We start from the raw sequence: 26,781 nt of genomic DNA, 5'->3' as shown, positions 1-26,781 counted from the left end.
AAAAAAAAAAAAAAAAAAAAAAAATACAAAAAATTAGCTGGGCGTGGTGGTGGACACCTGTAATCCCAGTTACTCAGGAGGCTGAGGCAGGAGAATCACTTGAACCCAGGAGGCGGAGGTTGCAGTGAGCTGAGATGGCACCACTGCCTTCAACCTGGGCAAGAAGGGCAAAACTCCATCTCAAAAAGGAAAAAAAATGTGGGCAAAGGACATAAACAGACATCAGATACTTTATATTTATTTATTTATTTGAGAGAGAGTCTCACTCAGTCGCCCAGGCTAGAGTGTGGTGGCACCATCTTGGCTCACTGCAACCTCCACCTCTGGGGTTCCAACGATTCTCCCACCTCAGCCTCCAGAGTAGCTGGGACTGCAGGCGCCCACCACCGCGCCTGGCTAAATTTTGTATTTTTAGTAGAAACAGGGTTTCACCATGTTGGCCAGGCTAGTCAGGAACTCCTGACCTCAGGTGATACACCCACTTCGGCCTTCCAAAGTGCTGGGATTACAGACCTGAGCCAGCGCGCCTGGCCACTTTTCAAAAGAAGACATACTATACGGCTAACAAGCATATGAAAAAAACCTCAGTATCACTGATCATTAGAGAAATGCAAATAAATCAAAACCACAATGAGATACCACCTAACACCAGTCAGAATGGCTATCCTAAAAGGTCAAAAAATAACAGAAGCTGGCAAGGTTGCGAGAAAAGAGAACACTGGTATAGCGTTGGTGCAAGTGTAAATTAGTTCAATCATTGAGAATCACTTGAACCCAGGAGGCGGAGGCTGCAGTGAGCCGGACTGGGCCACTGCACTCCAGTTCGGGCGACAGAGCGAGACCGTCTCAAATAAAAATTATTCATCGTTTATCTGAAATTCAAATTTCACTGGGCATTTTGTATGTTACCTGGCAACGCTATGCTCCCCCCAAAAACTAAAAAGACGAAATCTCACAGGTGTCTGTCTCACCCAATTGGTGATTTGTGTTCGTCAACTATTCTGTATTACATTCAATGATTACAGGTAGAAGGAACTGTTGAAATCCTGCAAAAATTTATGTGCTCCCCATCTAATGTGACTCCTGATAGGTACTCAGCCCAAGCCTGAGACTGGCGAAGACAGCTACCTCACCGGATAAAGCCTTTGTGTCAGACAGCCCTGGGTTTAAATCCTGACTCCACCACTTAACCAGCTGTGTGATTTTGGACAAATCACTTAAAATCGCTGAGACTCGGTATCCTGAACCGTAAAATGGAGAGATAATTTACCTTAAGGTGTGGTTGTGAGGTTTAAGTGAGATAAACAAAATGACTGATACCTAAAAAGCAATCTGTAAATGGTACCTTTGAAGATGACACAGGGAAAGGTAATGAAGTTAGAGACGAGGGAATGGGGAGAGGAAGGGATTAATAATCTATTTTCCTAATAGACATTATTTTGCGAAGAAAGGAGGGCAGAAAACTATTACGATGAGTCCGAGAAGCAGAACTGTGGCTAAGGACAGACCCGGGCTGCTCTAGAGAAGACGGCGCTAGAACAGAGAAAGGCAGCAGGAATGACCGGTCAATAACCGTCCCCCTGGGAGTGAGAGGGGTAACCAGGGACTGTCTGCCACTCCACGGCCCCGGGATGACTCAGGGACTCCAGCGGGCTCCTAACCTCCGGGCCCAGGGCCGCCTCTCGCCCATGAGCCCCCGGCCTCCACCCCAGGCCCGCCCTGCCTTGGCGCCACACGCGCCCGGGACCCAGCTGTGCCCCTCCTGCCCCGAGGTAGCTCCTCACCACACCATAGTGCTTTCCAACACCATCTTGCCACCTTCCTCCCTCCCGACCGGTTCTCCAGGACGGCCTAACAACAACTCCTCCAATTGGCCCATCGCTCTTCACCAATCACAGACCTCGGCTTGGCCAGCAGCTTCCGCCTCCGTCCCCCGTGTTGCGTTCTGGGAGTTGTAGGCGCCTCCAAACAAATGGGCTTCTTGTGGGTAGTTGAAGGGAATCGCGGTAACACAAAAAACGGGATCTAGCCTCTACTTTCCCTGCCATTGCAGTTAGTTGGGGTTTCCCGCTGGCCGATCTCAGAGGAGCTATGGAGGAACCTTTGAAAGTGCTGTGTCGGTTCCAGCTTCGTCATTTTAAAAAAGTGTCGGGATCGGCCGAGCGCGGTGGCTCACGCCTGTTATCCTAGCACTTTGGGAGGCCAAGGCGGGCGGATCACGAAGTCAGGAGTTCGAGACCAGCCTGACCAGCATGGTGAAACCCTGTATCTACTAAAAATACAAAAAATTAGCCGGGCATGGTGGCGCACGCCTGTAATCCCAGCTACTCGGGAGGCTGAGGCAGGAGAATTACTTGAACCTGGGAGACGGAGGTTGCAGTGAGCCGAGACTGCACCACTGTAATCAAGCGTGGGCAACAGAGACCCCATCTTAAAAAAAAAAAAAAAAACTAGCTGGGCATGGTGGCGGGCGCCTCTAATCCCAGCTACTCTGGAGGCTGAGGTAGGAGAATCACTTGAACCCGGGAGGCAGAGATTGCATTGAGCAGAGATCATGCCACTGCATTCCAGCCTGGGGGACAGAGTGAGACTCCGTCTCAAAAAAAAAAAAAAAAAAAAAAAAACCAGTGTAGAGTTCACTAATGACTTTCTACAGCCCTCAGTTCCCTGTAGAATTTTAATTCAACAAGCCCTTATACCCTTGAATTGAATTTATTTGTATATTTATCTCCTCCCCCATTTAACTAAGGGTAGGCAACATGTCTTTTTTTTTTTTTTTTTTTTTTGAGATGAAGGAGTCTCGCTCTGTCACCCAGGCTAGAGTGCAGTGTCTCCATCTAGGCTCACTGCAACCTCTGCCTCCTAGGTTGCAGCGATTCTCCCGCCTCAGCCCCCCAGGTAGCTGGGACTACAAGGGCGTGACACCATGACCGGCGAATTTTGTATTTTTAGTAGAGACGGGGTTTCACCATGTTGGCCAGGCTGGTTTCAATCTCTTGACCTCAGTTGATCCACCCGCCTCAGCTTCCCAAAGTGCTGGGATTACAGGCGTGAGCCACCACACCTGGCCAGCAACGTGTCTTAATCTTTACAATTCCCTAAGCCCAGTAGAGAGCCCAGAAAAGATTTGACAACTCAATTAAATATTAATCTCCCAAAGAACAAACCACTAAACCATTTTGGTTTGCTAATCAAAAATTACATTTAAGGCCTGATGCAATGGCTTAGGTTTTATAATCCCAGCGTTTTGGGAGGCCCAGGCAGGAGGATCAACTCAGGCTAGGAGTTTGAGGCCAGCCTGGACAACACAGCCAGACTCTGTCTCTACAAAATTTTATTGTTTGAGACAGGGTGTTGCTCTTTCACCCAGACTGGAGTGCAGTGGCTTGATCTCGGCTCACTGCAATCTCCACCTCCAGGGTTCAAGCAATCCTCCTGCCTCAGCCTCCTGAGTAGCTGGGGCTATAGGTGCATGCCACCAAGCCTGGCTAATTTGTTTTTAATTTTTTGATGTGAGGGGATGGCTTGAGCACAGGAGTTTGAGACCAGCATAGGCAATATAGTGAGACCCCATCTCTGAAAAAAAAAAAAAAGTCTCAAAGTGTTGGGATTACAGGTGTGAGCCATCACATCAGCTGGATATTTGATATTAAATAATTTTTTAGGCATGATAATGGTGTTAAAGTTGTCACCATTATAAAAGGAATCTTTATTAAGGGTTATATGTTATATTCATAGATTTAAAAAGTATATGAAGTTTGGGATTTAATCCTTTGGAAGAAACAAATTGTTTTGTTTTTTGAGACAGGGTGTTAAATAAAACAAAAGAGACAAGGTCTCACTGGGCTGGAATGCAGCAGTGGTGCAATCATACATAGCTCACTGCAACCTCAAACTCCGGGCCTCCCATCTCAGCCTCCAAAAGCTGGGATTACAGGCTTGAGCCACTGCACCCGGCCACACTGGCCTTTTATGTTGATAATTATTGAAGCTGGGTTATGTGTACACAGTGGTTCACCATATTACTCTACTTTTGGTTTGGAAATTTCCATAATGAAAAATAAAGGCCAGCTGGGCATGGTGGCTCACACCTGTAATACCAGCACTTTGAGAGGCCAAGGTGGGCAGATCACTTGAGGTCGGGAGTTCGAGATCAGCCTGGATACCCCCGTCCCAAAAAAAAAAATACAAAAATTAGCTGGTTGTGATGGTGCGGGCATGTAGTCCCAGCTACTTGAGAGGTTAAGGTAGGAGAGTCGCCTGAGCCCAGAAGGTCAAGGCTGCAGTGAGCTGGGATTGCTCTGGGTGATAGAACAAGACTCTAAAAAAGAAAACCAAGGCTGGGCAATCCCAGCACTTTGGGAGGCTGAGGCAGACGGATCACGAATTCAGGAGATTGAGAAGATATTGGCCAACGTGGTGAAACCCCTTCCTACTAAAAATACAAAAATTAGCCAGGTGTTGCGGCGGGTGCCTATAGTCCCAGCTACTCTGGAGGCTGAAGCAGGAGAATGACTTGAATCCGGAAGGCGAAGGTTGCAGTGAGCCAAGATCGTGCTATTGTACTCCAGCCTGGGCGACAAGAGTGAAACTCTGTCTCAAAAAAAGAAAAACTAATATAAAGAATGAGACTTCATCTCTGAATACTTTTCAGAATAGCTGAGATTGACATGCTTAAGGGTAAAATGTCAGACCAGATGACGATTTCCAACTTTATTATCCTATGATTTTAATTTCTCTTTTAGTTAGAAGTTTTATACTAATAGACCCTACTTGTATCTGAATATAAATTAGAGGATATAGCTAAAGAATAAGCGCTAGTCGCTACTCACCGCTAGAGGGACCCTCTGATCATAAGAGGATTATCTACACCACCCCACTCAGTAGTTGAGTACACTCTGAGTGACAAGGTCAGGGAAGCAGAACATTTATGCCTAAAACATGTTAACCTCCAATGTCTATTAGGGAAAAAAGTTTTTTCCTTATTCAGACAAAAGGAGGACTGGCTGGGGCTGTGGGAAAATCAAATTCAAAAATTTGAGAATCTGGGCTGGGTGCGGTGGCTCACGCCTGTAATCCCAGCACTTTGGGAGGCCAAGGTGGCCAAATCACTTGAGGCCAGGAGTTTGAGACCAACCTGGCAAACATGGTGAAACTCTGTATCAAAAAGAAAGAAAGAAAAAGAAAAAGAAACTTTGAGAATCCCCATTCCTCTTCCAATCCAAGTACGTGCTTTTCCCGCAATGAGTAATTTTTTTTTTTGTTTTGAGACAGAGGGTCACTCTGTTGCCAGGGTGGAATGCAATGAATGGTGCAATCTCAGCCACTGCAACCTCTGCCTCCCGGGTTCAAGTGATTCTCCTGTCTCAGCCTCCCAAGCAGCTGGGATTACAGGTGCCCCCCACCATGCCTGGCTAATTTTTTTTTTTTGAGAAGGAGTTTCGCTCTTGTTGCCCAGGCTGGAGTACAATGGCTCGATCTTGGCTCACCGCAACCTCTGCCTCTCAGGTTCAAGCAATTGTCTTGCCTCAGCATCCTAAGTAGCTGGGATTACAGGCGTGCACCCACCACGCCCGGCTAATTTTTTGTTTTTTTTAGTAGAGACGGGGTTTCACCGTGTTAGCCAGGATGGTCTCGCGCGCCCGGCCAATTTTTTGTATTTTTAGTAAAGACGGGTTTTCTCCATGTTGGTCATGTTGGTTCTCCATGTCGGTCGGACTCCCAACCTCAGGTGATCTGCTTGCCTCGTCATCCCAAAGTGCTGGGATTACGAGTGTGAGCCACCACGCCTGGCCTAATTTTTGTATTTTTAGTAGAGATGTGGTTTCACATTGTTGACCGGGCTGCTCTTTAACTCTTGGCCTCAAGTGATCCACCTGCCTTGGCCTCCCAAAGTGCTGGGATTACAGATGTGAGCCACTGGACCCGGCCAATCCTCTATTAATTCTGATGAAACTTTGTTAGTCTCTCAATTATTTTGTATCGCATCCTATTAGGGGCAAAAAATATTTCACGGTTCCCAATGTTGCCTCTAACTATACCCAATATTCTCACCATGATCTCTCCCTTGTTCTCAAAAACAGGCCATTCTAGTGCATCTAGTCCTTGTGCCGGGAGTGAAACATTCTCTAACACTTTTATCCCACATAACTGTTAATTTTTCCCCCTTTTATGTTCTGTGCCACCTTCAGACAGCTTAAGTAGCTGTCTCACATATAATACATTGTTTTTGTGTATTTGTGTTCCTCCCAGAAACTAGAAACTCTTGAAGGAAAATTATTTCTTTGATCTCCAACTACTCCATGCATTGCTCATTAGCTGCTCTATAAATATTTGCAGAATGACCTTATCAAGATACAGAATAGTGGTATGAAAAGCAGCTGTTTGCTTAACTGCTTCTCTCCAAAGGTTCCCTATCTTCATGCCACAGAATGAGCTTCACCGCCCCTACTTTTTTTTTTTTTGAGACAAGAGTCTCACTCTGTCGCCTAGGCTGTAATGCAGTGGCGCGATCTTTGTTCACTGCAACCTCTGACTCCCAGGTTCAAGCGATTATCCAGCCTTGACCTCCAAAGTAGCTTGGACTACGGCACATGCCACCATCCCCTGCTAATTTTCATTTTCAATAGACAGGGTTTTGCCATGTTGGCTGGGCTGGTCTCGAACTCGACCTCAGGTGATCCACCCGCCTCCGTTTCCCAAAGTGCTGGGATTACAGGTGTGAGCCACGACGCCTGGCCCGCCCCTACTTTTTTGTCTAGTTTCCCATCAAAGTAAAGGAACCTCAGCTCAACTTCACAAAAGAAAACAGCTAAAGAAAGCAATCTCTATGATCTTCTAAGAGTGACACCCTAGGGCCAGATCAAGGGAATGAAAGGGAGGGAATCACTAAGGCCAGCAACCTCAAACTTACCTTTTCCACTGTCCCTCTCCTTTCTTCTTAAACCTGAGTAAAATGAGTTTTGAATCTCCAAATCCCTGTTAAACTGGGTTGCAACCTAGGTAAGAGACCTACAGTAATTCCCCTCATATTCATTCACTGCTTTTCCTTGTGAAGACAATTGGGTTGCTGAGGAAGAGGACATACGGACATAAAGCCTTAAGAGTGAAGCTGCAGTGTTGCAAGCTGGAAAGTATGCAGCCTTTGTTTAGGGCAACACGAACAAAACTGAGCCTGGGTGGTGGAGTAGGAGGGTGAGCAGATGGTATATGAAAAAGAATCAGAAGAAATAAGAGATCTAAATAACCGATTAAAGTTTATTACATTAAAACCATGTATCACTTTTATATTGTATTTGCCATTTCTGAACAATACAAAGTAGAGGCAAATAGTGACACTTCATAAAAATGTTGATCCCCCATTCCTTTCCCTAAGACCCAGCCCTCCCTCAAATATTCCCTCCCACCCCTAACAGAACTGTGTCCTTAATAAAACACTTAAATACATCATAAATAGTAAATTATGAAAAAAAATAGCAAGAACTCTTTCCTTCTTGTAAAAAAGAACATGGCAGCAAAGACAGGCAGCCAGAAACTGGCCGGGGGTGTCTAATATAGACAGTTATTTGGGGTATGGGCTAACATATTATCAAGGCAGGGTGGGACAGAGAAGGGATAGAACAAGAATTCAACAATCTGCCTGAGATACCAGGCCCCCTTCTTCCCCTGACAAGAGTGGAAGAATCAGATGGAAAACTACAACTCTTGTAGATGGGGAGGAGAGGGTATATGTAGCCCCCATTTCCAACTTCCCTGCATGAAGACAGAGGGGTAGGACATATGGTACAGCAATGACGTCACCAAGGCAAGAATCTGCTGTCTCCCCATGAGTTTAAGAAAATATTTACTGGTCTCATAGATACGGACTGCCTGATAAAACAGAGAGGTGTCCCCTCTTCACCTTAGTTCCACAAACAGGAGAACACTGTTGGAAAAGATGAGAAGAGCAAAAAAATCTCCTTTGGAGAATGACCTAAAATTCATTTAGTAAGTCTTCACATTTAGAAAATCAACCAGAATATATTTCAAATTGCAAAAGAGTAATAATTATTATAGCCTGGCAGTGAACAGGATTCTGCCTAGGAACGGCTATGATCTCCCAGCCCATGGCTGCCTCCTGTTTTAACAAAAGGGGTAAAGATTACCCCATGTCCCACTCTCCATTCCTTCAGCCTTAAGAAATTCATCAAGAAAGGAGGAGATTAAAGAGGAGCTGCTAGGCCAGCACGGTGGCTCAAGCCTGTAATCCCAGCACTCTGGGAGGCCGAGACGGGCGGATCACGAGGTCAGGAGATCGAGACCATCCTGGCTAATGCGGTGAAACCCCGTCTCTACTAAAAAAATGCAAAAAAACTAACCGAGTGAGGTGGTGGGCGCCTGTAGTCCCAGATACTCGGGAGGCTGAGGCAGGAGAATGGCGTGAACCCGGGAGGCAGAGCTTGCAGTGAGCTGAGACCCGGCCACTGAACTCCAGCCTGGGTGACAGAGCAAGACTCCGTTTCAAAAAAAAAAAAAAAAGAGGAGCTGCTTCTGGCCGAGAAATCACTACTCTTCTCTTCACAAACACCATGGCTCTTCTGAGGGAACCCTACGAATAGGCATCTTGTCAACACTTCTGGAGTTTTGATCTGAAGCTGGCTTGAAACTGTGTGCTGTGCGCTTTTTCCTTTTTTCAGGAAAAAAAAAAAAAAAGAAGAAAGCTGGGAGGTGGTTAAACTCCCTTACCCCCCTAAAAACTTTTACAGAGATTATAGGGGTATTCTTCCAGGGATCAGGGAGAAAGAACTAAGGTGGAGATAATGTGCCAGCTAGTCTGTCCTGAGGAAACTAAGAGTCCAGTTCCTGGTCAAAGATGAGGGGAAAGAAAACTGCCAAGTACAGCAATCCCATTTCCAGCATGAAGAATGGGGGTCTGAAAAAAATTCAATTGTGGAGGCCAGCCAGTTGAAAATCTGTACCACCCAACTCTGGAGTGGAGGGGATGCTTCGGTCTTCAACTGTCTGAGGCACTAATGCCCATTCATGAGGAAGGGGAAGGAGAGGAGGTTCTTCTTCAGCAAGAAGATGGAGGAGGAGCTCCCCTCACTTCTATTACACTCCTTTTTTGATGACTAAGTAGAAGAAAATTCAGCATTGCTGGGGCAAGGGCTGACACATCTTGGGATCACAGAGATGGCAGAATCTTGTTCAGGTCTTCTGAAGCTTTGCGCTTACTGTAAAAGGAGAGTGTAAAGTTAAGGATGTGGAGTATGAGATTAAGCAGGGATGGAATTCAAGCGTTAAGAAGTTTCTATTTCAGCTTCAGCCTCCAAGTATCAGGTACAGAAGATTTTTTTTAAAAAACAAGATGGCGGCCGAGCGCGGTAGCTCATGCCTGTAATGCCAGCACTTTGAGAGGCCACTGCACTCCAGCCTGGGGGACAGAGCGAGACTCAGTCTCAAAAACAAAACAAAAACAAAAACAAAACAAACACGATGGCTGCGTGCAATGGCTCACACCTGTAATCCCAGCACTTTGAGAGACCAAGGCAGGCAGATCACAACATCAGAAGTTCGAGACCAGACCGTCCAATATGGTGAAAATGGTGCCCCTACTAAAAAATACAAAAATTAGCCAGGCATGGTGGCGTGGGCCTGTAGTCCCAGCTACTCGGGAGGCTGAGGCAGGAGAACTGCTTGAACCCAGGAGGCGGAGGTTGCAGTGAGCCAAGATTGCACCATTGCACTTCAGCCTGGGCAACCAAGTGAGACTCCATCTCAAAAAAATATATAAATAAAAATAAAAACAAAATAAAAAACAAGATTTAGGAGGTACCCAGATCCTCTAATCTTGCCAATTAACTTCCTGCTCCAGGCCATCAGTGATCCTCTTTATACCCTGCAAAACGTTCACCTCCCACACATCCCAGACACTCACATGGGTGAACTCTGACTCTGCAACTTCAAGCTTTTCCAAGGTTGTACTAACAGGTGAAAAAAAACAGAAGCAGAGAGAAAAAGAATTAGAAGACAACAACAAAGGACTCCCCTCTTAAATCTTATACTACTTCTCTAATTTTCACTTCAGAATCAATTTAGAATTTGGAAAGAAGAGGCTAAAAAGCTACTAGATTTTGAAGCATACCGTTTTATTTATTTATTTATTTTTTTGGAGACGGTGTCTCACTTTGTCACCCAGGCTGGAGTGCAGTGGCGTGATCTCTGCTCACTGCAAGCTCCACCTCCCAGGTTCACGCCATTCTCCTGCCTCAGCCTCCTGAGTAGCTGCAACCACAGGCGTCCACCACCACACCCAGCTAATTTTTTTTTGTATTTTTAATAGAGTCGGGTTTCACCATGTTAGCCAAGATGGTCTCGATCTCCTGACCTTGTGATCTGCCCGCCTCGGCCTCCCAAAGTGCTGGGATTACAGGCGTGAGCCACCACGCCCGGCAAAGCACACTGTTTTAATTAACTATATTTGGCTTCTTGAATACTATAAAACATTTCCCAGTACTCTGCCCTCTTCTGTTTCAATCTCCAGATGTGGTAGGTACCCTCTAAGATTCCCCCCAATAATCCCTGCCTCCTGAGATCCATGCCATTGTGTAATTCTCTCCCCTCTTGAGTGTAGGCTGCACTTAGTGATTCTCTTCTCATGAACAGAATGCAGCACAGGAGATGGAATGTCAATTTGGAGATTAGATTATAAAAATACCATAGCTTCTTCTTGGACTCATGCTCTAGCCCCTGCTTGCCTGCTCTGAGGAAATTCAGCTCCTATGCTAAGAGCTGGCTATGGAGAGGGCGATGTGACAAAGGAACTGAATACTGCCAACAACCATATAAGTGAGCTGAGAACCTGATCTTCCCTCAGATAAGCTTTTGGACTAATAGCTTGACTGTAATCTCCAGAAAGAGCCCGAGCCAAAGGCATCCAGCTAAGGTACAGAAACTGGGATAACAAATTTTTGTTTTCTCTTTTTTTTGAGACGGATCTCACTGTTGCCCAGGCTGAAGTGCAGTGGCACAATCATGGCTCACTGCAACCTCTGCCTCCCAGGTTCAAGCAATTCCCTCACCTCAGCCTCCTGAGTACCTGGGATTATAGGCATGCATCACCATGCCTGGCTAATTTTTACATTTTTAGTAGAGACGGGGTTTCACCATGTTGGCCAGGCTGGTCTCGAACTCCCGGCCTCAGGTGATCCACCCTCCTTGGCCTCCCAAAGTGCTAGGATTACAGGTGTGAGCCACCACACTCGGACTGAGATAACAAATGTTTGTTTTTGACAGCTAAGTTTGGGGGTAATTTGTTACACAATAATAGATAATACAGATTTTTGTACCTGGAATTGAGGTGCTGCTGTAACAAAAATCTAAAATTTGGGGGTGGTGGCCCGGTGCAGTGGTTCATGCCTGCAATCTCAGCACTTTGGGAGCCTGAGGCAGGCAGATCACCTGAGGCCACGAGCTCAAGACCAGCCTAAGCAACATGGCAAAACCCCGTCTCTATCAAAAATACAAAAATTAGCCAGGCGTAATGGTGCATGCTTATAATCCCAGGTACTCGGGAGGCTGAGGTAGGAGAATCGCTTGAACCTGGGAGGTGGAAGTTGCAATAAACCAAGATAGTGCCACTACATTCTAGCCTGGGTGACAGAGGGAGACCCTGTCAGCGGAGACTGCAGTGAGTCAAGATTGTGCCACTGAACTCCAGCCCGGGCAACAGAGTGAGACTCCATCTCAAAAAACAAAACCAAAACATTGGGGGTGGCTTGGAGGAGCATTTTAGTGAAAAGTTAGTGTCCTGAATATGCTGTTTATAGAATTTTGGACTTAAATGGGGTTACCAGTGAGGGCTTAAACTGAGAAAAATTTTATTGGAAATTGAAGGAAAGGAGATCCTAGTAAGGTAGCAGCATAAAGTTTAGCAACAATGTGATTTGTGATTATGTGAAAAGTAGAATATGTGCCTCAAGAATTGGACAATCTAGCTAAGGAGATTTAGAAGCAAAGTCCTGAAGGTGCCACCTGGTTTTCTCTTGATGCTTATAGTAAAATGTAAGAGAAGAGAAAGAAATTATGGGAAGGACTATTAAACAAAAATACCAGAACTTGATAGGTTTTGAAAATACTAAGTCTCTCCAGAGAGCAAACGATGCTAAAATTAAGAAATGACAGGCCACATACTGTGGCTCACTTTAGGAGGCAGAGGGAGGAGGACTGTTTAAGACCAGCCTGGTTAACACAGTGAGACATCATGTCTACCCAAAAAAACGAAAAAGGCTTTTGAGCAAGGATAAGCTCCAGGGCACTGCCAAGAAAATGTGGTCTAAAGATGAAGCCAAACGTGACTGTGAAATATTTCATTAAGACCTCAGAAAAACAAAAGGTATTGGTTCAGAGTATAGTCAGCCCTCAGTATCTGTGGGGAACTGGTTCCAGGACCTCTCCTTGAATATCAAAATCCACAAGCACAAGTCTCTTACACAGATTGCATATAACTTATGCACATCCTTCATATACTTTATTTTTATTTATTTATTTTTTTGAGAAAGGGCCTCGCTCTGTCACCCAGGCTGGAGTCCAGCGGCACGATTTCGGCTCACTGCAACCTCTGCCTCCTGGGTTCAAGCGATCCTCCTGCCTCAGCCTCCTGAGTAACTGGGACTACAGGCACATACCACCACGCCTAGCTGATTTTTTTATATTTTTGGTAGAGACGGGATTTTGCCATGTTGCTCAGGCTGATCTGAAACTCCTAGGCTCAAGTAATCTGGCCGCCTCTATCTCCCACAAGTGTTGGGATTACAGGTGTGAGCCATCATGCCTGGCCCTTCACATACTTTAAATCATTCCTAGATTATTTATAACTAATACAATGTAAATGCTATGTAAATAGCTGTTACACTGTATTGTTCAGGGAATAATGACAAGAAAATTCTGTACATGTTAAGTACAGACACAACCATTGTAGGCCTAACTGTACAGTACATGTCAGCAACAACATAAGATTTTCAGAATTTTTTTTTTTACTATTTTTTTTTTTCTTTCTTTTTTTTTTTTTTTTTTAAGGGACGGGGGTCTCATTTTATTGACCAGGTTGGTCTCAAACTGCCTCAAGCAATCCTCCCACCTCAGCCTCCCAAATGGTGGGATTATAGGCATAAACCACCACACCAGGCTCTCAAGTATTTTCAGTCCACAGTTGGTTGAATCTGGGATGTGGAACCTGTGGATATGGAGGGCTGATTGTGCTATTCAATCATACAAAAGGCTGTTCAAAAGATTGTTTCACAGATCCTTTCAACCGAAAAGCAGGGTCTGTAAGAAGCTTAGGTCTCATGAAGAAGATATTTATGAGTGTGGCTTTTGTCTAATGGAGTAAATCCCAAGGAGAATCACAGGAGGCCCACAAAATCTTCTGTATCAGTAGAAACACTGCCACCTTGGATCAAAAAAGACAGAAACCGTACAAAATAAAGAGACCACTAGTTCCCCCAAAATTCTACTGGAAAGAAGCAGACTGAGAAAAGAACTCAGGTAAAAACACACTCTAGCTTTGATGAAAAAGGAAGACTCAGAAGACCAGGAGTCTAGAGGGTAGAGCCAAGAACCATGGAGAATTATTCTGCTTTGAGGCCTAATAAAAGAAACTCCAACATTTCCTGGATTTTGGAACAGCTAATAAAATCAATGACTCCTTTTTGTGCCTCCCATTCTCCCCTTTTATGTACAGAAGTGTGTATATTGGTTATCTAATGCCTGTCTCACCACTGTATGCTAGGTACAAGGGGAAAAAATAACTGTCTCTTTAGTTCCACAAGTTCACAGATTGAGAAGAATTGTACTTAAGGAGTTGTGCTTAAAGAACTATACCTGGGGGGCTCATCCAAACCTGGACCTAATTTAAGTAATAAAACTCTGGACTTTGAGCTAATGTTACAATGGGATGAGATTTCTGGAGATCCTGGAAGGGGTCAGTTTATTTTGGACATGGAGGTATGTAAATTACTGGAGACCAGAGGGCAGACTATGACAAGCAGTTTCTAAGATGGCTCGCAGTGATCCCTGCGCCTCCTGGTATTCACACCTATGGGTAATCCCTTCCTCTTGAGTGTGGGCTGCATTTAGTGAATAGAATATAGCACAAGTAGTAGAATGTCAATTCTGAGATTAAGTTATAAGAGGCTACCGTTTCTGCATAGGCACATACTCTCTTGTTCACTGTCAGATAGGCCAGGTGCCATGTTCTGAGCTGTCCTATGGAGAAGTCCATGTAGCAAAGAACTGAGGGAAGTCCCCAGACAACAGCCAGCAAGGAACTAAGGCCTTCAGTTCAGCAACCCACAAGGAACAGAATCCTACCCGTAACCATATAAATAAGCTTAGAAGCAGATTCTCCTATTTGAGCCTTCAGATGAGACCCCAGCCCTGGCCAAATGCCACCTCATGAGAAATCTTGAGCCAGAGGACCCAGCTAAGCTGGGCCTGGATTTCTGACCCACAGAAAGTATGATATATGTTTGTTATTTTAAGCCACTAATCTTTGGGGTAATTTATTATGATGCAATCATATTATAGAGGTTTCCAAGGACTTGAAAAGAGAGAGATTATACGGAGAAAGGGGCCAATAAACAAACCTTGTAGTTAGCATTTGCAAAGTCTCTCCAACTACAGGTGAGAAACTGGGGTCAGGAATAGGTGAGCCCTCACTGATTTCCTCCAAAGGTGGAGTCTGAGGTAAAACATCAGGACGACCAAGGTGAACGCCTAGAAAAAAGAAAGAGAAGATGGGGTACGGTAAATACAAGGAAAAATATGTAGCAGCTTGGCTTCCTGGATAGAAATGGGAGCAGAGGTCCTAGCCGGACAAGGTAAAGGCTCAGAAGGAAGGGACGGAGTACCCAATCACATGGAGACCCCAGCCATAGTGCTGACCTGGCTCCACTTCCGCCTTTGTTGTCACTTGTGCCTTGTGTTCCCCAGAGACCGACGGCTGGTAAGTAATGCAGGAGTTGCCACTGGAGCCTACTCGCCGAGAGAAAGATGAGCCAGACCGAAACTTTTTGGAAGGAGAAGGCTTCACTTCAAAAGGGAAAGAGAGAGCCTACTTAGCAACCACTACCAAGACATCCATACAAGTAAATTGCTAGTATCCCCAATACACACCCAAAGTTGGTCTGAAAAGTGAAAAGGCTTATGTCAACAAAGATGGGCTCTATGAATTACTATTCAGAGAACAAGGTGTTAGCTCACTTAACTTTCCAAGAGGCATAAAACCTAGAAGAAAGGAAACATATCCACACCTACCCCTCCAACATGGAGCCTTGACAGCTGCTCTACTTCCATCAGATGAAATGTACCCTAATGCATAATTCCCTTTTTATTGTTTTTTTTTTGAGACGGAGTCTCGCTCTGTCGCCCAGGCTGGAGTGCAGTGGCGCAATCTCGGCTCACTGCAAGCTCCGCCTCCCGGGTTTATGCCATTCTCCTGCCTCAGCCTCCCGAGTAGCTGGGACTACAGGCACCTGCCATCGTGCCCAGCTAATTTTTTGTATTTTTTAGTAGAGACGGGGTTTCACCATGTTAGCCAGGATGGTCTCGATCTCCTGACCTCGTGATCCACCCGTCTCGGCCTCCCAAAGTGCTGGGATTACAGGCTTGAGCCACCGCATCCGGCCAATTCCTTTTTTTTGAGATGGAGTTTTGCTCATTTGCCTGTGCTGGAGTGCAATGGCACGATCTTGGCTCACTGCAACCTCTGCCTCCAGGGTTCAAGTGATTCTCATGCCTCAGCCTCCTGGGTAGCTAGGATTACAGGCATGCGCCACTATGCCTAGCTAATTTTATATTTTTAGTAGAGACGGGGTTTCACCACGTTGGTCAGGCTGGTCTTGAACTCCTGACCTCAGGTGGTCTACCCACCTCTGCCTCCCAAAGTGCTGGGATTACAGGTGTGTGCCACTGCCCCCGCCCACTTTTTCTTTTCCTTTTCTTTTTTTTTTTTTTGAGATGGAGTCTCACTCTGTCACCCAGGCTGGAGTGCAGTGGCGAGATCTCGGCTCACTGCAAGCTCCGCCTCCCGGGTTCACGCCATTCTCCTGCCTCAGCCTCCCAAGTAGCTGGGACTACAGGCGCCCACCACCACGCCAGGCTAATTTTTTTTTGTATTTTTAGTAGAGACGGGGTTTCACCATGTTACCAGGATGGTCTCGATCTCCTAACCTCATGATCCGCCCGCCTCAGCCTCCCAAAGTGCTGGGATTACAGCACTGCGCCTGGCCCCCCTTTTTCTTTAATAGTATCCCATAGTAAAACCTGAGAAAGATAACTTTTTTTGAGATGAAGTTTCTCTCCTGTCACCCAGGCTGGAGTGCAATGGCCCTATTTCAGCTCACTGCAACCTCTTCCTCCCGGGTTTAAGTGATTCTCCTGCCTCAGCCTCCTGAGTAGCTGAGATTATAAGTACGCACCACCACCCCGCTAATGTTCGTATTTTTAGTAGAGATGGGGTTTCAACATGTTGGTCAGACTTCTCGAATTCCTGGCCTCAGGTGATTCACCTGCTTTGGCCTCCCAAAGTACTGGGATTACAGGCATGAGCCACTGTGCCTGGTCAAGAAAGGTAATTCTTTCACTCTACATCTTCTTAGCACGTATGTGCCCAGCACTAAATAACTGACCTTGTGTATTTATCATTTTGTAAAGATTGAAATGATTTTTTTCCTTATCTTTTTATAATTTTTTGTAGAGACGAGGTCTCATCATGTTGCCCAGGCTGGTTCCAAACTCCTGGGCTTAACTGATCTTCCTGCCTTGGTCTCCCAAAGTGCTGGGATTATAGGTGTGAGACACTGCACCCAGCCTGGTTTTTCCATATCCCTTAAGACTATCTGGCATGCCTAGGTCCCCTCTCCCTTGCCATGTGACTAATGATGCCTAACAGGAGAAGAAGGGAAAGAGAAGTTAGAATTTGCTGTGGTAGCAGCATGGAAGATTTGCAAAAAAAGAACATTGGCACTTTCTAAACAAGAAAGTTGAGGAAAGAGACTAAAAACATGTGCTAAGCAGAAATCAGTAAATGCTTCTCTAACCACTTGAGATAGAGTAGAAGATAAAACAGAGATATGCAATGGTAACCTCATTGTGTATCTCTGTACATAAAAGTCTGGCTCTGCCTATCTCTGTGGCATGAATCCTACATCCACAACTACACTTTTTTTTTTTTTTTTTTTTTTTTAAATCCCAGTTCCCCAGAAATGGCCCTCACCTCATTGACATACGCAGGAAGAGCCAAGGGGGAAACAGCAACTTGGAAACGACTGTGACAGACTGACTAACACAAAGGATAAGAAATGGCTCTCATGGGATGTAGGTGGGAGGAGAGGCCTCTGGCGTTGGCAGCTCCCTACCAGAGGTAGGAGTTGCCAACTGGGCAGGAGTAGGCAGTCACTTGGTAGAAACCACTTACAGGGAATCTTCTTAAATACTGTGTTGCACATGAAGCGCTGGAACCGTTCAGCGTAGAAGCCTGGGCGATGCACTGAGACAGTGTCCTGCAGAGCAGAAGAAATGCTATAGAGTTAGAGGGAGGCCCAACAAGAGGACCTTTAGTCCAAGCGCCATCTTCCCCCAGACTGAGCCCCTAGCAGAAGGCTAAAACCCACAAATGAAATAAATGGAAAAGGCCGGGCATGGTGGCTCACGCCTGTAATCCTAGCACTTTGGGAGGCCGAGGTGGGCAGATCACCTGAGGTCAGGAGTTCGAGACCAGCCTGTTCAACATGGCAAAACCTCATCTCTACTAAAAATACAAAAATTAGTCAGGCATCGGTGGCGGGTACCTGTACTCCCAGCTACATGGGAGGCTGAGGCATGAGAATCACTTGAACCTGGGAGGTGGAGGTTGAAGTGAGCTGAGATCATGCTACTGCACTCCAGCCTAAGTGACAGAGCGAGACTCCGTCTCAACCCAGCACTTTGGGAGGCCAAGGTGGGCAGATCACTTTGGGGTCAAGAGTTTGAGACATGCCTGGCCAACATGGTGGAATCCCATCTCTACTAAAAGTACAAAAATTAGCTGGGCATGGTGGCGTGTGCCTGTAGTCCCAGCTACTCGGGAAGCTGAGGCAGGAGAATCACTTGAAACTGGGAGATGGAGGTTGCAGTGAGCGAGATCACGCCACTGCACTCCAGCCTGGGTGACAGAGTTAAGACCCTGTCTCAAAAAAAAAAAAAAGAAAAAATTGCAAGAAACTGAGGAGGCCAATCAGAAGTGATGGAGGCAGAAGTGGGTAAGAGAGCCTCTAGTATTGCTACTTACCCCATCATGTACCAGGGCCTTCCAAGAGTGCTCCAACTTCTTAACAAACCTGCAAGAAAAATGTACATCACTCCTCATGTCATTTTTCAATAAATGATCTTAATAACTTTATATTTTAGGGGGTTAAAGGGCTAATAGAAAACCTTGAAAAGACAGAAGCTGAGAAAGCACATCTACTGGTACACTGGTTTTCCCAAGAACAGACACAGCAGTGCTGGTTCATCATGGAGACCAATGTTGTTTCTAGGTAAGTCAATTATTCCCCCATGGGAAAAGGTCAATTTATGTCCCTGGCAAATCAGGAACATGAATATTTATTATAAAAGGAGAGCTGAAGGAACAGATGGGCAAGACTGGAAAGGGTAGTTAAAACTGGATGATAATACTGAACCAACAAACCAAGTACTGTCCAGTCCTCATTAGTACTTAAAACTTTACAGGAACAAAACCCAGGTCTAACATTTCTAGCTCCTCCCTGATCATCACTTCATTGCCTCTTAGTTCCACAGGCTGATACTTTTTACAGAACACAGTGACCCTCCTGTTTTTCCTCCATGGAAAAGGGCAACGTTTCTAGCTGTATCCCAATGTGGAGCATGACTCATCTCATAGGTTTTTGCAAAGAGCCAGACAGATGGCATATTCCACCCCGGTGCTTCCAAGACTGACTCAGCTTTCTACAGAAGGTATACATTATGTCTGGGGAGATGGGGAAGGGAGGGTTATAAAGGCCGCGGAAAGAGGCAAAATCAGGGAAATAAACCATCTGAAAACTAATGAAGTAAGTAGCCAGACTGCAACTCACTATTCTTGCTTCTGAAAGAACTTGGCAACAAACCCATCTAAAAGAGAAACATGAGTGGTTAACTGTATCCACCCTCTCTTAATTTGGGATCCATATGCTCCTCACCTGTAAGACTGCAGAATGTCAATGATGCCAATATAAAGCAGAAGCCTTTCCCCTTTACTATTCCGGGCAGGGATGCCACCCATACTGGAAAAGGCAAAAAGGAAAGGGTGAGAAAATCTGTTGGCTAGTTTAGTCAGATCAGGACAGGGAAGTGAAACCTAAACAAAACTGCCTCATCCTCCATAAACCAGGAGATCAGACAATAAGTGATCAATAAAACAAAAAGAGAAAAAAAATATTAAAAAAACAGTAGAAAATGAGATCCCTTCTCTAACCCCAGCAACTCTCTAGAGTATGTATTATAATCTAGTTTTCTCCAAATCTCCTTGCCTACCTCTTCCACTCTGATTCCACCAAAGAGAATCTAAAATTCCACTACTCAGCAATTTTGGGAATGCTCTCCTAATTAACTCAACTTCAGTACTTTTGCTATCTTAATTTATGCCCACTAAGACACTCTTCTTGAGAGTCATGTTACAGGATATCTTAAAAAAATAAACAATCTAAGATATTTGTGGTATTTCAGTAATTACACTTACTAGATAGATCCATGATAAAGAAGGATGCCTTCCACAAAGAAGTCTATAATAATTTTTTTTTTTTTGAGACAGGGTGGGTCTCACTCTCTTTGCCCAGGCTGGAGTGCAGTGGCATGTACAGTGGCTCACTGCAGCCTTGACATCCTGGGCTCAAGCAATTCTTCTGCCTCATCAGCCTCCTGAGTAGGTGGGACCACAGGTGTTCACCACCACACTTGGGTAATTTTTGATTTTTTGTAGTGATGAGGTCTCATCATGATGGTCAGACTGATCTCAAACTCCTGGACTCAAGTGATCCACCTGCCTCAGCTTCCCAAAGTGCTGGGATTACTGGCATGAGCCACTGTGCCCAGACCATTAATTATTTTTGATTAAGTTCTAATATATTACTAACAAAAAGAGAAGATTAAAAAATGGTAATAAAGTTCTAATATAATTTGCAGACATGCATCTAAGACTGTAATTTTTTAAGTCTTTAATTCTTGAATAGCTCTCCTTCCCACATACACTATAAACCCGAAATTAATCTTCTTTTCCTTTTACATTAAGAAAGCTCATTCAAACTCATTCTATACTTCTGTAAACATTAATGTTACTGATCCAACTGCTGAGTCAAGGCTACTCCTTTCCAGAAGCTGGGTCCCTTCCTAAAGAAAAAGTGCTGTGGCAGGGCACGATGGCTCACGCTTGTAATCCCAGCACTTTGGGAGGCCAAGGTGGGTGGATCACCTGAGGTCAGGAGTTCATAGACTAGCTTGGCCAACGTGATGAAACCCCATCTCAACTAAAAATACAAAAAATTAGCTGGGTGTGGTGGTGGGCGCCTATAATCACAGCTACTCAGGAGGCTGAAGCAGGAGAATCGCTTGAACCCAGGAGGTGGAGGTAGCAGCAGGCAGAGATCGTGCCATTGCACATCACCCTGAACAAGAATGAAACTAAAAAAAAAAAAAAAAGAAAAAGAAAAAGTTTTGTGGGCCTATGTTCTCCTCCCTAGTGGCCCTGAGCCCACTCACTGGTCATCAGTCTCCATGGTGCCACCCCGTCGAGCCTCTCCCTGGATGGATTCCATGGCTGTAGAATACAGAGCCTTTTGGGGGGCCGGTCTTCGAGTGTCAGCTGAGTACTGTGTTTCGCTGCTTAAGGGCTCTCGTTGTGCATGATCTATATTATGGATTGACATCAAGAGGCTATAATCCATTATCTTGAAGCTCTGTAGCACCTAACGGAAGGAAAAAACATGATCTGAGCCTTGGGGGAAATAAAAATATTTTGTAGGATCTCACCATTTTTTTGTTTTTTTTAAGAAAGGGTCTCAATCTGTCACCCAGGCTACAGTACAGTGATGTGATCTCGGCTCACTGTAGCTGCAACCTCCCAGGCTCAAAGGATCCACCTATCTCAGCCTCCCAAGTAGCTGGGACTACAGGCACACACCACTACACCTGTTTAATTTTTTATTTTTCGTAGAGACAGGGTTTCACCATGCTGCCCAGCTGGTCTCTAATTTCTAGACTCAAGGGAGCTGCCTATCTCAGCCTTCCAAAGTGCTGGGACTATTGGTATGAACCACCACGCCTGGCTTGACAGCTTTCATGATGTAATTATTTTAGTCTTACAGTGAACCTGTAAGGCTAAACACAGGATTATCTTTTGCCTCTTTCTACTTTTTTCCCTGGAGAAAAGTATGTTAACCTCCTTTGGCTAGATTTTACTTATTTATTTATTTTATTTTATGCCCCCACCCTTTTTTTTTTTTTTTTTGGAGACTAAGTTTTGCTCTATCTCCAGGCTGGAGTACAATGGTGCAATCTCGGCTCACTGCAACCTCCAACTCCTGGTTCAAGCGATTCTCCTGCCTCAGCCTCCCAAGTAGCTGGGATTACAGGCACGTGCCACCACATCCAGCTAATTTTTGTATTTTTAGTAGAGTTGGGGTTTCACCATGTTGGCCAGGCTGGTCTCGAACGCCTGACACAGTGATCTGCCTGCCTCAGCCTCCCAAAGTGCTGGGATTACAGGCGTTAGCCACTACGCCCAGCCTGGTTAGTCTTTATTTACATACCCTTTGCTTTCTCTCATTTGAGTAAACATAATTTTTCCAAGTCCCACTGCCTAGCCCACAAGATCATCTTTGTTCTTTCCATGTATGTCTCCATGAAGAGAACACTACCTTCTCGAGAGAACAAGGAATACGTATTTGTGCTGTGAAGATTCCACAATGAGGTTGTGGTAAAGTACACTTTGTGACAGAACAGATCTGTGGTAGGACCTTGTATGATTAGCTTCAATTGAGTTAAACATTTACTGAATCCCCACCATGTAGGCACTGTGCCTCCTTACAGAGATATAAAGATATTAAAGAGAGAGTTTCTGTCCTCAAGGACATTATACATTTAGAAAGGGATACAAATGTAAAATAAACACAATACAGTTTAATATGTGCAACACTGGGAAGTGTTCACATGATAGAAGAGTACAGAGGTCAAGAGTGATATCTAGGCCAGGTGCTCTGGCTCACACCTGTAATCCTAGCACTTTGGGAGGCGAAGGCAGGCAGATCACTCGAGGTCAGGAGTTCAAAACCAGCGGCGCCAACATGGTGAAATCCTGTCTCTACGAAAAATACAAAAACTAGCCAGGCATGGTGATGGGCATCTGTAATCCCAGCTACTTGGGAGGCTAAGGCAAGAGAATCGCTTGAACCTGGGAGACGGAAATTGCAGTGAGCCAAGATCGTGCCATTGCACTCCAACTTGGGCGACAAGAGTGAAACTCGTCTCAAAAAATAAAAAATAAAGTAAAACGTAGATACATTTATCTATTAATGACAGGGGCAGCATGAGAGGATGAAATAGGATAAAAAGTTAAGGTAGCTTGTTAAGAAACAAAGCTAGAGAGATGAGAGTCAGAAAATGGTTAAGTGCTAAACATGTGAAATCCCTATTGAGAGCAACAGCAAATGGACTGAAGAACGATATTGAAAGCCCAAGTGGGGATGGATATCATAAATCTGTAGAGATGCCAGTATACATGCTTGTATAATATTCTTCAGCAGCACTCAGCTTCCAAAATATAAATTTGGATTTGGCAGCCAGGACCAAAATCTGAGGAAGGATGATGCTGGTGTGAAATTAAGCAGAACATTTGACTACGAGGCCCAGGCTAGCTAGAGAAGGAAATAAATCCCACTGTGGGAGGATAAATGGGGAGAAAGTAAAACTGTAAAGGAATAGCAATGAACTAATTAAAAGTTATTTTAAATGCAGCCCAGGACATACAGTGCTAAGGAACAGAGTCCCATCTCCCACAAACTTAATGCCTAAGAACAATCAAGCTGTTTTAGTAACTCAGATTTTTTGGTGTCTAAATAACAAACTCACCAAACAGTCACGCTGCAGGGTCTTACAGAGAGCATTGTACATGTCAGCATCCAAAAAAAGACCATCAGGGATGTCTTGTAAGAAGTCTAGGTCTTTAAATGTGGGAAGAGGCTTCTCTCGCTCTTTCTGGGAAGCCCGCCGTTTGTAGGTTGAGCCTTTGAGGTCATATTTGATATGCATTTTTACCGATCTTGGTAAAAGATTGTTCATCACCACAATTCGAATGTTCTTGCCACCTGCCTGCACACAGTACAGTCCATAGAATTTAGGCAGCAAAGTCCGAGGGTTCTGGTTGAGGTTCTGAGAACACAAAAGTAAACAGAAGTAGGAGAACAACTTAGCTGATTTTCAGTGAAACTTAAGGGCAAAAGTTACCACCCATCCTCCCTTTATCTCCTATATGAGATTCAGACACAATCTGAATTTATGTCTGCCCATAAACCTACATCATATATGCTTTAAATTTCCCTATACATCTATTTCAATGATAAGTTCACCATCAAGTTGTGCCACAGACTCTCCAATACAGAAATCAGTCAGGATACCAATGTAAGATGGATGTATTTCTTCAGAGAGATTTAAGAGAAGACGACACCCTCTGCCCTGGGTATAGTATATTCTTGAGGGTAGTAAGGCAGGTAAGGAGAGTTACCTAACGTCTCCAGAACCTCCAAGAGCAATCAGTCACAGTAAGGCTGCAGAGAGTATTATCAAGGGAAATAACCTACTTCATTCCCCAAACTAGAAGCTGAACTAAGAACAGAAGACGAAAACAGCCAGGTGCAATAGCTCATGCCTATAATCCCAGTACTTTGGGAGGCCAAAAGGAGGATCACTTGAGCTCAAGAATTTGAGACCAGTGTGGGTAACATAGCAAGACCTCATCTCTACTAAAAATGTATAAAAATTAGGCCGACCACAGTGGCTCATGCCTGTAATCCCAGCACTTCGGGAGGCTGAGGCAGGCGGATCACAAGGTCAGGAGTTCGAGACCAGCCTGATCAACATGGTGAAACCCTGTCTCTACTAAAAAATAAAAAATGAGCTTGGTATGGTGGCACATGCCTGTAATCCCAGCTACTCAGGAGGCTGAGGCAGGAGAATTGCTTGAACCCAGGAGGCGGAGGTTGCAGTGAGCCCAGATTGCACCGCTGTACTCCAGCCTGGATGACAGAGCGAGACTCTGTCACGAAAAAATAAAATAAGTTTACAAAAATTAGCCAAGTGTGGTGGTGCGTGTCTTTAGTCCCAACTACGTGGGAGGCTGAGGTGGGAGGATCACTTGAGCCTGGGAGATTGGCAACACTTAAAATAGAATAGATAAACAAAACCTCTTTTACCATAGAAAGGCAAAAGAAATGGGGTGAAAAGCACAAAACTGAACTACACTCTTTTTTTTTTTTTTTTGAGACAGAGTCTTGCTCTGTCACCCAGGCTGGAGTGCAGTGGCACAATCTTGGCTCACTGCAACCTCCGCCTCCTGGGTTCACGCCATTCTCCTGCCTCAGCCTCCCCAGTAGCTGGGACTACAGGCCCCCGCCACCACGCCTGGCTAATTTTTTGTATTTTTAGTAGAGATGAGGTTTCACCACATTAGCCAGGATGGTCTTGATCTCCTGACCTCATGATCCGCCTGCCTCGGCCTCCCAAAGTGCTGGGATTACAGGTGTGAGCCACTGCACCCAAGTGCTGACACAGTTTTACCCTGCTGAAGACAACCTCCCTCGTCTTGCCCAGAAGTGGGTAGCACAGGTGGACAGTGATTCTCTCTCCCTTACCATGTAGTATCCTGGAAGCAGCTTCTGCAGAAATTCCGCCTCTTTATGTTGGACTGTCTTAATAATGAACTCATCGTCACTGGACACATAGAAAAGGGAACCACTAGCTCCAGAGCTGCAGAGTTCAATCAGCGGCTCACTGCAGAGGGAATACTGGGGCAAACAGAGAAGAACTAAGAGATTTAGACACATCAGGGCCTTGCCCAACACAAAAATCATCTACAGATGCAATTCTTTTCTAAATAAAAGCCAGAGCAAGACTGTGGAGAAAAGGGGCCTTCCTTTGGGAATACCCCTCTGATACTGGAGTCACAGGGTCCTGATATCCAGATGCTTACCAAGTAATCATCAGGCCGGATACCAAATAGCTCCCGGAAGTAGCGGAAGGCAACAGGTGCGTAGGTCTTGAAACGAAAGTCATTGTAGTGATGAGCAGGGGTCAGGTTGCTCCCTTCACTGTAGGGTTAAACAGAGGTAGCCATAACTTGCCAGTCCCTATCATCCAGAAAATCTACCTTGCGAAGATACTCAAGAGTCACCTCATGATGGGGGGAGTGGGGGAATACATTCCTCCTAAGAGAATCAGGGCCCTTAGATGAGTCACTTAGTGAGACAATGGCACAGCATGGACAGCAAGACATAAGAATAAGAAAAAGTCACACTGCCTCCTATCCAATGCATGAGGTTGTTTTTTACAAGTCAATCCATAGGACAGAGGCTAATGGAAGCATCTAGAGGATAGCATCTGCTCTCCGAACTCTCTAGTCCTACATCACCCTGATTATAACCAGGTTAAGAATTGGACACATGCCTAAACTGTCAGACCTGAACCCCTAAAACTGCCCTGGGCTGATTTGAAAAGGCCACATTTCCAGGACATGCTCCTGAACATTAAACTCTGTACCTGGGGAAGAAGATACTCTCCACCACGTAGAAATCTTGCATGAGGACATCACGCTCTGGTTTGGTACTCAGGCTCCCCACAGTGTGGGTAATGCCTAACTGGATGGCACCTTTCAAGGCTGATGAGGTTGTCTGAGAAACAAGAGAAATTAGAAGAAAATTCCTACTATAAGTAGGACCATAACAATAAAAATTCAGAAGGGAGAAGCTAGAAGAAACGCTTTTAAAAAATGTCCTTTAGTCTGAGCAATAGTTCAGATAAAACTGGGACAATCCAGTTTCCCCATCCCTATGCTGTACTCTGCAATTAAGCTTAGTAAAGATTGGAAGGACAGTGAGGATACAGAGTAGCAAAGCTGGACTCTCTCTGAGCCAGCCTCAGCTAGGCAAGGTGCTCCTGTTGGCCCGCCTAAACAAGAGTTCCTTATCTGTATTTGGAAGACACATAGTATTGACAGAACATTCTTAGTTCTCACTCCTAAGGTTTCTGCCCCCAGAGTGTATCTGGAGCCCTCTAAACATTTCCTTCATCTGATACAGAATGTAACTAAAATTAACCAATATTCCTGTTTTTTTTTGTTTTTTGTTTTTTTTGAGAATGAGTCTTGCTCTGTCACCCAAGCTGGAATGGAGTACAGCAGCGTCATCTCGGCTCACTGCAAACTTTGCCTCCCCAGTTCAAGCGATTCTCATGCCTCAGCCTCCCAAGTAGCTGAGATTACAGGCATGCACCATGATGCCTTACTTATTCTTTATATTTTTAGTAGAGATGGGGTTTCACTATGTTGTTCAGCCTGGTCTCAAACTCCTGACCTCAGGTGATCCACCTGCCTAGGCCTCCCAAAGCTCTGGGATTACGGGCATGAGCCACCATGTCCAGCCCAAAATTAACTGATATTCTGATCTGACTGCCTGGTGGCAGAAACTTCAGTCCTCTAAGGAAGAGCCTGATTAGTGACTC

The 26,781-nt window shown here is 45.0% G+C and overlaps 2 protein-coding genes across 16 annotated transcripts in view; both read right to left on the bottom strand.

Annotated features, from left to right (window-relative positions):
• The window catches only part of PSMD4 (proteasome 26S subunit, non-ATPase 4), a 13,173-nt gene extending 11,269 nt beyond the window's left edge, over nt 1–1,904 (bottom strand). For both annotated transcript variants that reach the window (XM_023213686.2, XM_023213687.2), the window contains exon 1: nt 1,785–1,904. In XM_023213686.2, the coding sequence (XP_023069454.1) occupies nt 1,785–1,879 (95 nt within the window). In that variant the 5' untranslated portion in view covers nt 1,880–1,904. The remainder of the gene's footprint in view (nt 1–1,784) is intronic.
• Nucleotides 1,905–8,449: 6,545 nt separating this feature from the next.
• The window catches only part of PIP5K1A (phosphatidylinositol-4-phosphate 5-kinase type 1 alpha), a 50,575-nt gene continuing 32,243 nt past the window's right edge, over nt 8,450–26,781 (bottom strand). For 11 of the 14 annotated variants that reach the window (XM_023213674.3, XM_023213676.3, XM_023213675.3 and 8 more), the window contains 12 exons: nt 25,822–25,952; nt 25,256–25,373; nt 24,918–25,070; nt 23,140–23,439; nt 20,773–20,978; nt 19,218–19,301; nt 18,308–18,356; nt 17,456–17,540; nt 14,923–15,069; nt 14,625–14,754; nt 9,917–9,962; nt 8,450–9,212 (listed from right to left, as the gene is read on the bottom strand). In XM_023213674.3, the coding sequence (XP_023069442.1) occupies nt 9,210–9,212; nt 9,917–9,962; nt 14,625–14,754; nt 14,923–15,069; nt 17,456–17,540; nt 18,308–18,356; nt 19,218–19,301; nt 20,773–20,978; nt 23,140–23,439; nt 24,918–25,070; nt 25,256–25,373; nt 25,822–25,952 (1,452 nt within the window). In that variant the 3' untranslated portion in view covers nt 8,450–9,209. The remainder of the gene's footprint in view (nt 9,213–9,916; nt 9,963–14,624; nt 14,755–14,922; nt 15,070–17,455; nt 17,541–18,307; nt 18,357–19,217; nt 19,302–20,772; nt 20,979–23,139; nt 23,440–24,917; nt 25,071–25,255; nt 25,374–25,821; nt 25,953–26,781) is intronic. The other 3 variants (XM_023213682.3, XM_023213685.3, XM_026447770.2) reach the window with 1 other exon arrangement.

This window comes from Piliocolobus tephrosceles, chromosome 1, assembly GCF_002776525.5.
Source record: "Piliocolobus tephrosceles isolate RC106 chromosome 1, ASM277652v3, whole genome shotgun sequence".
Classification (NCBI taxonomy): Eukaryota; Metazoa; Chordata; class Mammalia; order Primates; family Cercopithecidae; genus Piliocolobus; species Piliocolobus tephrosceles.
The sequence above is the reverse complement of the archived record's forward strand: the minus strand, read 5'-3'. Positions and strand labels throughout refer to the sequence as shown.